This window comes from Mirounga angustirostris, unplaced genomic scaffold, assembly GCF_029215605.1.
Source record: "Mirounga angustirostris isolate CCGP_5_RB_7025 unplaced genomic scaffold, mMirAng1.0.hap1 SCAF_11, whole genome shotgun sequence".
NCBI classification, from domain to species: Eukaryota; Metazoa; Chordata; class Mammalia; order Carnivora; family Phocidae; genus Mirounga; species Mirounga angustirostris.
This window is the reverse complement of record NW_026991719.1, coordinates 81,961,119-81,971,703: the sequence shown is the minus strand read 5'-3', so window position 1 is coordinate 81,971,703 and position 10,585 is coordinate 81,961,119. Positions and strand designations below refer to the sequence as shown.

Here is a 10,585-nt window from a genome sequence, read left to right as displayed (position 1 = left end):
TACACTGACCACGGGCCGTTATTCCTCCTTTTAATACTCGGGTTTTTCTTTTAATATTCATCAAGCTAGATCATCTCCTGGACCATCAAACAAACCTCAGCGAATTTTAAATCACACAGAGCACGTTCTCTGACCATAATGGACCCATGTTAGAAATCAATAATAGAACGAAAAAAGAAGAATCCCTACACACTTGGAAATGCTAGTTGACATATCATCCCGGTTTGTCATTCAGATCCTTGTTATAGAGGAGCTGAGGTTAGGAAGAGTTGTCCCCTCAGCTGAAAGGCATTTCGGGCTGGGCAAAAAGAAAGCTCACTCTGCATATTTCAAACTGAGTATTGTTGACAGCAAGGCTGGAGGGAGGGGGACAGCTTAGGAGGCTGTTACATCAGTCCCACCTGACATTAAAGCTTGAACTACACCAGCAAAGGAAGTACAGCTTGCTGATTGTTAGTGGGATCAGTCTGGTGGCTGATTGTATTTGGGAAGCATGAGAGAGATTGCCTCCCTGGTATTGGTGTGGTTTTTAGACAGGCCTGAGAGAAGGTACAATTCAGATGTCTTCCCTGTGTATGGCTGGTTTCCAGTCTAATCCATGGATGCACACATCTCTTTTTTGTTTTGTTTTGTTTTGTTTTGTTTTAATAAATTTGCTTCATTCTTTAAAAGGTTCAATACAGTTTTCTCCTCCTCCTCCTCCCCCAAGATTCCTACCCTGATAGTGCCATCTGTCAAATAAGGCTCTCCTATCTGGACAAACAGAGGAGTTTCCTTTCCAGGGTTTGGGAGATTGGACCCTTAGGGCAGGTTGACACTTTGCTTGCCCTCCTGTGGTGTTAGCCTAAGATGTGGTACATGGTAAGTGGACCACTGATGTGTCTTTAAACTTGTATTTTTGTTCCCCTTTTTGAGAATACAATGATGGTGGTAGCTCACCTCAAGGAAGAAAGGAAGTTTGGCGTTCTTTCCGAGGTAATTTTGGCAAGAGGAACCGTCATTATGGACGTGGTGGATATGAGCCTCAGCCTTCACACTTCCAGGAGGATGATGGGAATGTGCTGATGGGAGATGTCCAGGAGGACCCCCAAGTAAGACAGTAAGTGACCTTGCAGACTGGTTTGCGTGCAGCAGCCCCTGGGACTAGGTGACTCTTTCACTCTCCCTGGTCTTCTTTTTGTTCTCTCACTGGAAAACTGAAGAATGCCGGAAGTGGAATAATGGTCAAGCAATCCTAATTGTTGTCCTGGTGACAGAGAGGTGAGGGTGTATAGAAGAAGACTTTCTTAACATTTATGGCGACCCTCCTCCTCTCCACTTCCCCTCCACAGCACTCCCTATAGCACCTGGCGCTACAAGAGGAGAGTGAAAAGGCAAAATGAGGGCCATATCCATATTACTGTGTGGAGAGATAGAAAAGCTCTGAGGAGAGAAATGGGGGAGAACACACAAGATGGAACCCCAGGGAGCTGGTTCAAGATCACCGTGAGTGTCTTGGCAGGGTCTGCATTAGATAGAATACCCTGGAACCTTATAAAAAGGAAGACCACATTAAACATCCTTATGTCAATTATTTGGAGGAGATCTTTCCAATGGAGATTCCATTGGAGGGTCTAGGAAATCCACGTTTGGCACAAAAAATAAGAAATAATGCCAGTGGTCCCTACTTTCGAAGCCCTGTACAGCTCAGTAGAAGGTCAGACAAGATCGCTGTTGGGTCTGTTTTCCCTCTTTAATTCTATGTTGTCTCTCCTCACTCCCATCCCTTCTCTTCACCCTTAGATTCCCTATGGGAGAAAGTATGATAAGACATGGCTAATGAATTCAATCCAGAGCCATTGCAGTGTCCCCTTCACTCCAGTGGATGTAAGAGAGGATGGTGAAGCCAGATGGGTGGGCACAGGGAAGTGGGGGCGGGGGGAGCCCACTGAGTAGGAAGACTCTATCCTCCAAAATTATTGTTGCCTCCCCCTCCTGCAGTTTCACTACGTGAGAAACCAGGCTCGGTTCTTTGTCCAGGATGTTGGCACTGCCTCTACACTGAAGGATGTCAGCTACAAGATTTGTGACGAGGAGAACCAAAAGGTATGTGTTGAGGGCATTACTTCTACCTAGTCCCGGGGCAGGAGGACAGGGCAGGGGCTGGTCGTCTTCTTTGGAATGAGAGTTCTTGGTGCTGACCCCACGTCTCCTTCCTGCAGATATCTATCTTTGTCAATCCTTCTACTGCACCTTACTCTGTGCGGTATAAGTTGGAGCCAGAAGAAATGGAGCAGCTAAAGGTAATGCAGACTCAAGGTCCATTGTGTGCCCACACCCACACCCACTTCTTCTTCCTCCAGCCCCTGATTCCCCTATCCCCCCCAGAGCCTCCCAGTGGCTTTCTCCATCTCTCTCTGCAGCTGACCATGAACAAACGCTATGACGTCTCCCAGCAAGCTCTTGACCTCCAGAGTCTCCGCTTTGACCCAGGTACCCTTGACAGCAGTAATTCTAGGGCAGGTGAAGGCACAGGGATCTGCCTGGGAGGGAGGCTGAGGGATGGTGATGTGGGGAAGGATTGGTGCTGGCCCTGGACCCCTCTCAGCCTTCTGATTGCCTCCTCTCGGCTTCCTGAAGACTTGGTGGGCCATGATATAGATATGATCCTGAATCGAAGAAACTGCATGGCTGCCACCTTGCAGATCATTGAAGAGAATTATCCCGAGGTGAGGCCTTAGGCCCAGCGCTGTTATTAATGGCAGGGGGTGGAACTCATGGGGTGGAGGACAGATTTGTCTCTGAGGCCCTAGATGGTAACTGTCACTCTAACTCTTCTTCACCAACAGCTGTTGTCCTTGAACTTGAGCAACAACAAACTGTACGGGCTGGATGGCCTGTCTGACATTATACAGATGGTCCCGACAGTCAAGATCCTGAACCTCTCCAAAAATGAGGTGAGAAGAGGGAGCCAGATCAAAGTTGGGGTTGACAGTGAGTGGTAGTGCTCATCAGAGTGATGACAGGAGGCGGGAGAAGGTACCTGTGTGGAAACGTGGGGGCTGGGGGTGCAGGGGCCTGTGTGTCTCTCTTTCCCTGGGACTCCTTTCCACTTTCTTCCCCATATTTCTCAGCTGAACTTGGTGTGGGAGTTAAACAAGATGAAAGGGCTGGATCTTGAGGAGCTTTGGCTAGAAGGGAACCCCTTGTGTGACACCTTTCCAGACCAGCCCACCTACATAAGGTCAGTGTGAACACCTCTCACACGTCCTGGGAACCTTTGGTCCCGGGAGCCTGAACTGTCCCTGAGAATGCATGTATGCAGGAAGCTGCAACCCTGGTCCTCCAGAATGGCCATAGGCCCCAGCTTCTCCTCTCTCCGTGTCCCTCACCTATAAGGAGTTTCCTTCCTCTGACCTGCTCACCTGTTCTCCTGGTCTGGGGTCTGTTTCCACCTCTCTGCATTCAGAGTTCCTTAGCATGCCCTCCGAGAGTGTGCTCCAAGAAGCAGGGCTCCTCCTCCTCCCCAGGACCGGGAGCGACCAGCCTTGAGCCAGATGCTGGTGCCCTGGACTGAGAAGGGTCCTCCAGCCCAGGGCCTCATGCTGAGACGGGCCTTCCTACTCCCTGCCGAGATGGACATTCTCTCCCTTGTTCTGAGAGGGGACCTCCTGCCCTTGCCCCCAAAGGGTTGCCCTCTCTAATCTCAGGCGGCCATGGTGGCTTTCCTGCCCCATGCTGAGGGCCGAGGTCCTGGGGGCCTGCCATCATGACAGCCATTCCTCTGACCCAATGCCAAGAGCAAGGCCCTCCTTGGGAGAAACCAGGGTTCCCTGAGTCAAGGGGCTAGAAATGGGTGACTGCCAGTGAGCAGAGGGCTTCCTGAGGCAGGAATGGAGTCAGATGGCAGAGATGCTTGAGAGGACAGAAGGACAAGCCTCTCAGAGGCACTGCCCCCTCCCCTCCCTCTGCACATCCACATCATCCTGACTGGCCCTTCAGAGAAGCCTGGGTAGCCCAGCACAGGTATGATTGCTCAGGCAAGGAACCGACTGAGACAGGCACAGGTGCAAAGGGGCCATCAGGAGGGAAGGCAGTGATCATAAGAGGGGTCCACAGACCCTCAGCCCCATGCTGACCTGGGGCTTGACCCTCTACTCCCTCTGGGGAAGGTCTCCTGCCCCCCGTGGCTGCCTCATTTCCCATGCCCGGCTCAGACTGAGTTCACACAGGTGACAAAGTTTCAACCAGCATGCAATGGGCCCCCAGCCCAACACCTGCATGTTTTCCATTCTTACCTTGGGTGCCAGGGCCAGTTAGGGCAGATGAAGGAAAGGACTGCAGCCGGGGAGCCATTTGCCCCTTCTTCTCTCTTCCTCCTGATCCCCACCACCATGGTAGAGCTTCTTTCCCTTCCTTTTGCTCTGCCTTCTTTCCTCCTTTGTCTCTGGTTCCCCTATGTCTCTCCCACCTCTCCCCTCCTACCTTCACTCCCTCTTCTGCCTTCATCCCCCTCCCTCTCCATCCCTGCCTCCTGGGCCTTGCCTCACTCACCTCCCTGCCCTAGCATCTTGGGCCATCCCTGGGGGGTATCATGGTCCTGCAGCATGCTGGACCCCTAGTGAGGTAGCAGAGTGCTGGGCTCCCACTCCATTCCCTCTTCTCTCTGGAGTCTTCAGTGGGGACTTGGAGGAAGGGAAGCAGGAAGGGGAAGGCAGCCCTGGAGCCTGGGTTCCAAATGTTGCTTCTTGTGGCACTGAAGAAGGGAGTCAGGGCAGTCCAGGGGGGAGCTACCCAGTGGAAAGGAGAGGGAGGGAAGGGAGGGAAAGGGTAGGAGGGAGGCTTTGCAACCCTGGCCTAACATCAGCTTCTTTCTATTTTGGGTTTGGGACAGTGCCATCAAGGATTGTTTTCCTAAGTTGTTACGCCTGGTAAGTGACTACATTCATCATTGTCTCTTACTAACATTGATCACCACCACACCTGCCCTCAAGCCCTTTGAGTCTTGCCTAGATTACAGGTTTGTGTCAGACCCTTATCCATTTTAGGAGACCAGGACTCCTGAAAAAGACATGAATATGTTTTCTGGAAAAATACACACACACACACACACACAGACAAAAGTTGCATATAATAGTAAATACTTTCAGGATGTCATGATGAAGACACCCACTGTAATCTTGTCCATGTAATTTCCAGTGCCCTTTCATACCTAACCTCTGACCCTCACCCTCTCTTGGGCTCATCTTTTCCCCTGATCATCCAGGGCCACCTCCCTGGTCTCCACTGCTGACTTCTTCTTCCCTTCTCCAGGATGGGCAGGAGTTATCACCACCAGTTATCATTGATAATGATACACCCTGCTTGATAAAGCCCTGCAAGGTGAGGGAAAATTGATCAACAATATTTGGGCTATTACAAGGGAGGCTTTATCAGCCACATAATCTCAAATGTCTTTTGATTCCAGGAAAGTTACAAAGGATCTGATGCACTGAAGAATCTAGTCCTGCAATTTCTGCAGCAGTAAGCACTCCTGGGAATCTGGGGAAGGGGTTGGCTAGGATAGGTGAGGCCACCCAAGCTCAGGACTGCTGACTGGGTCTGGAAATCTTATCTGGGGTCCAGACCACAGAGATAGACTGTCCTCATTACTCTCCCACAGATACTATTTGATCTACGATTCTGGAGACCGTCAGGGTCTCCTCGATGCCTACCATGATGAGGCCTGCTTCTCCCTGGCCATTCCCTTCAACGCCGAGGACCCAGCCCTGTGAGTAGCAAAGCTCCAACTCTGCTCCTGGGCCCTGTGGCTCCCCAGTGGATACAGGGAAGCTCCTGGAAACACCCACACTGGCCAGACCACCACCTCCCGTTCCTCTTTCTCTGCTAGAAGCAGCTTGTGCGAGTACTTCAAGGAAAGCAGGAATATGAAGAAGCCCAAGGAACCCTGTGCGTGTGTGATGAGGAAGATTGGGCAGGGAAAGGGGGTGTGCAGGGGTAATTATAGGGCCCAGGGTGTGGCAACTCCCGACCTGAGCTTGCTTCTCCTCCCCCCATAGCCCTGCGTGTTCAGCCGCTGAAGCACACAAAGCGTGACATCGTGGGCTCCCTCTGTGTGCTGCCCAAAACACAGCATGACTTCAGCTCCTTCTTGGTGGACATGTGGTTCCAGACGGTGAGCACGTGCTTCCTCCCAAGGGCAGCTCCAGAAAGCCGCGGGTGGGTAGGAAGTTTAGGTGACTTAGCACCTGGGCCCTTCCCTTTCAGGAGAAGATGCTCTGCTTCTCTGTTAACGGGGTATTCAAGGAAGGTGAGTGTGCATTGGGCCCCTCCCCAGATGCCCCACGGCTTCTTCCCCGCTGGCTGGGCTCCCTCTCAGAACTGTCCCAGCTTCCCTGATCCCTTTCCTTCTCTTCCTATTCCTGCTGTGTTCTCCTGCCTCCACTCTGTCCCCAAACCATCCTGGTCTGAACCGGGTCTATGCCTGTCTGCCCCACACAGCTTGGGCATTAGGGACACAGTCTGTTTTCCTAATGAGTTTCATGGCTGTCATCCCAGATCCTTATTCTGAGATCTACCTGGGGTGGTTACTTAACCTCTAAGTTTCCTCGTTTGCAAAATGGGGCTAATAACACCCACCTCTCGGGCAGCTGTGAAAAATTAATCAAATGAACTTGTGAAGTGGTTGTCCCACCACCTGTCACACAGTAGAGGCCCTGTCACTGGGAGCATTTTGTTCCTACTGTTGCCATCCCCATACCAGACACCCCGACTCCCAGTGAACAATTGTCCCCTTCAGCATGAGTATCAAGTCAGACCCTGACTGGGAACACTGTGTGGGCATGTGAAGCATATGCAACTCTAATGGGGTATTGTTGTTTGTTGTTAAAGTGGAGGGAACGTCTCAGGGTTCTGTTCGTGCCTTCACCCGGACCTTCATCGTTACCCCTGCCGGCAGTTCCAGGTGAGTGCTACGTTGTAGGTGGGAATGCTCGTCCCAGCCTGAGCTCAGGGGTGTGGGAACGTGGTGGTGAAGACATCTTGGTTTTCTCAGTATTGTGGGAAGCCAACAGGTAGATCCAAGGAGCGGTCCGGTCTGGTGGTTAAGAACGTGGGCTCTGGAGTTAGAGCCCTGGGTTCTCTTCTTGACCCCAGCACTCACTGGGTGTGTGTGATCTTGGTTAAGTCACATGACCTCTCTGTGACTCATTGTCTTCCTTGGAAAATGGGGATTAGACTGTTCATTCCCTTGAGCTATTGTAAGGGATAAATGTGGGTGTAAAATCATCCCTGGGTTGCAGGTTAAGTACACATCTAGTGAGGCTGGTAGACAGTCCCTGCAAAGGTGGGCTCTGTGGGAGGGGTGGAGGCACCAGCCAAGGAATCTGGGGGCAAGGGGGCAGGCACAGTAGAAGTACGGAAGGAATCTGGTTGCTCAGTGGCAGTGGGAGCAGGATCATTGTTGGGGGTGTGGAGTTGTACATTCATCCACTTGTCTGAGGGCCCATTTTCCCTTCAGTCTATGCATCGTGAATGATGAGCTGTTTGTGAGAGATGCCACCCCCACTGAGACTCAGAGTGCATTCTCCAACCAAGAGCCTACACTGACCTCCAGCTCCATGCCCACCCTCTCCCAGGAGCAGCAGGAAATGGTGCATGCTTTCTCCACTCAGTCTGGGATGAAACTCGAGTGGTCTCAGAAGTGAGTGCTGGGTGTACATGGGAAGAAGGGTGAGTTGGGACAGCGACTTGGGTGGAGGAGCGTGAATCAAAGAAACTCACAGGAAATTTGGAAAAATAACATTTTGGATAGTTTGCTTCCAAAAAAAAAGAGGAAAGAAAGTGGGCCCATGGAAAAGGTATCATACTATTATATATGTGAAGGGTTTAAAAAACAGTATAATGCCCGATGACATTGTCTTATATATAGAAAATCTGAAAGAACCCACCAAAAAGCTACTAGAACTAATAAACTTAGCAGGGTTACAGGATAAAAGACCAATATACAAAACTCATTTGCATTTCTATGTACTTGCAATGAGCAGTCCCAAAATGAAATTAAGACAACAAGCCCATTTACAATAGCATCAAAGTAGTAAAATATTTGGAAACAAATGTAACAAAAGAAGCACAAATCCTATACTCTGAAATCCATACAACATTGTCAAAAAAAATTAAATGAATGGAAAGATATCCCATTTCCATGGGTTGGAATATTGCTAAATGGCTTAATATTGTTAAGATGGCAGTAATACCTAGAGCAATCTACAGATTCAACACAATCCCTGTCAGAATCCTTCTCTGCAAAAATTGACAAGGTTATCCTAAACTTCATATGTAAGTGCACCAAAACTATCTCGAGAGAAAAGAACAAAGTTAGAGGACTCACACTCCCTAATCTCAAAACTTGCTACAAAGGTACAGTAATCAGGACTATGTGGTGCTGGCATATGGACAGTGCATGAATCAATGGAGTAGAATTGAGAGTCCACAAATAAACCCTCACATTTATGGTCAATTGATTGTCAGTGAGAGTGCTGAAAAGCGATAACCTGTTGGGAAAAGAAATAGTCTTTTCAGCAAGTGGTACGGGGACAACAGGATATCCACATGCAAAACAATGAATTTTGACCCCAGATTCACATCATGTACACACATAGACTATAAATGGGTCAAAGATCTAAAGGTTAAGAGCGAAAACTATAAACATCTTAGAAGAAAACATAGGTGTAAGTTTTCATTAATTAGGCAAGTGTTTCTTATATCTGACACCAAAAGCACAAGCAACCAAAGAAAAATAGATAAATTGGGCTTCAGCAAAATTAAAAGCTGTTGTGCACCAACGGACACTATCAAAAGAGTGAAAATCCCGCCAAAGGAATGGGAGAAAATATTTGCAAATCACATATCTGACAAGAATATATGAAGAACTCTTGCAGCTCAACAGCAAAAGGACAAAGAACCCAATTTTAAAAAGTGGAAGGGGGGTCTGAATAGACATTTCTCCAAAGAAGATATACAAGGGACCGAGGAGCACATTTAAAACTTCTCAGCACCATTAGTCATTAAGGAAATGCAGATTAAACCCACAATGAGTTACTACTTCACACCCACTGGGATGGCTTTAATCAATAAAATGAATGATAACAAGCGTTGGTGCAGATGTGGAGCAATTGGAGTTCTTATGTATTATTGATGAGAATATAAAATGGAACAGTGGTTGGGGAAAACATTTTGGCAGTTCCCCAAAATGTTAAACCTGGAGTTACCCTATGACCCAGTAATTCCATGCCCAAGTATCTAAGGAAAACATATGTTCACTCTAAAACTTGTACAGGAATGTTCATAGCAGCATTATTCATAATAGCCAAAAAGTGGAAACAACCCAAATGTCCTTTAGCTGATGAATGGATAAACAAATCTGGTACGTCCACATGGTAGAATATTATTCAGTCATAAAAAGAATACAGTTCTGATATATGCCATGCCATGGATGAACCTTGAAAACATGCTAAGTGAAAGAAGCAAGCCTCAAAAGGTCACATATTGTATGATTCCATTTATACGAAATGCCCAGCATAGGCAAATCCACAGGGACCAAATGCAGATTAGCGTTTTCCAGGGTCTGGGGAAAGGGGAGGAATAGGGAGTCATCTCTAATGTTTAAGGAGTTTTGTTTTTGTTTTTTTTAGGTGATAAAATTATATGGGAATTAGATAATGGTGATGGTTGTGCAATCTTGTGACTATACTAAGAAAACACTGAATTGCACACTTTAAAATGGTATGTGCATAAAAAAATAATAAAATGGTATGTGCATTATATCTCAATAAAAATGATTAGAAACTTGTACTCTTAAATTTTCCATTTATTTTCTTGAACGTCTTTCTTTATCAATGTATATTAAGTTCTCTTGTTCTTTTGGAGAGCTTTATTTTCTGTTTTGAATTCTAGTGGGCATGAATGCCAGTGATAGGCATTTTCACTAGGTCTTTCTTCATCATTGCACATAGTGTTCAAACCGGTACATGCATCCCAGCAAAAAAAAGTGGCACAGATTTAGCATCGCATGGTCAGCATGTCTGTACTGTGGTACTAATGGAGATCACCTGTTCTCCCACTCCAGGTGCCTTCAGGACAACGAGTGGAACTATACCAGAGCTGGTCAGGTCTTCACTATGCTCAAGGTGAGGTCTAGGAGTCATTAAGCGGGCTACAGATGGGCATTTCTGGGCCTTCAGGAAGGCCAAGAAGGTGGAGGCTGGGTGGCCTGGGAATGAGACTCCGGATCTGGGTCTTCTGATGTCCCAACTCCTTCCCTCCAGAATGAGGGCAAGATCCCAGAGGAGGCCTTCAAGCAAATCACCTAAAAGAAGCCTTGGATGTCCACGTCATCATTGTTTCTCTTTTCTCCAACCTAAGGCCATGCCCATGACTGGGGATGGAGGCCTGGCTGACCAAGAAATCAAAATTACCTTGCAAGCCAGGTAACATAACCACCTGAAGGATCAGTTGTTCCACATATTTTGTCCACACATGATTGCTGTTTATTTGCATAATAAAGAGTTATGTTGCACGTTGTGTGTTGTGTGTCCTGGATCGCTCT

General features: G+C 48.0%; 1 protein-coding gene across 1 annotated transcript; it reads left to right on the top strand.

The window, feature by feature from the left end:
• The first annotated feature begins 926 nt into the window (after nucleotides 1-926).
• On the top strand, nucleotides 927-10,349 carry LOC135362023 (nuclear RNA export factor 2-like). Its single transcript, XM_064574847.1, has 20 exons — nucleotides 927-1,099; nucleotides 1,332-1,485; nucleotides 1,783-1,866; nucleotides 1,981-2,085; nucleotides 2,202-2,282; nucleotides 2,403-2,472; nucleotides 2,620-2,708; nucleotides 2,829-2,936; nucleotides 3,114-3,223; nucleotides 4,874-4,910; nucleotides 5,293-5,361; nucleotides 5,447-5,502; nucleotides 5,642-5,749; nucleotides 5,870-5,928; nucleotides 6,039-6,154; nucleotides 6,247-6,289; nucleotides 6,871-6,943; nucleotides 7,499-7,681; nucleotides 10,106-10,166; nucleotides 10,305-10,349. The coding sequence occupies exons 1-20, from the start codon at nucleotides 1,065-1,067 to the stop codon at nucleotides 10,347-10,349; spliced, it is 1,686 nt and encodes a 561-aa protein (XP_064430917.1). The 5' UTR covers nucleotides 927-1,064.
• Nucleotides 10,350-10,585: the final 236 nt, after the last annotated feature.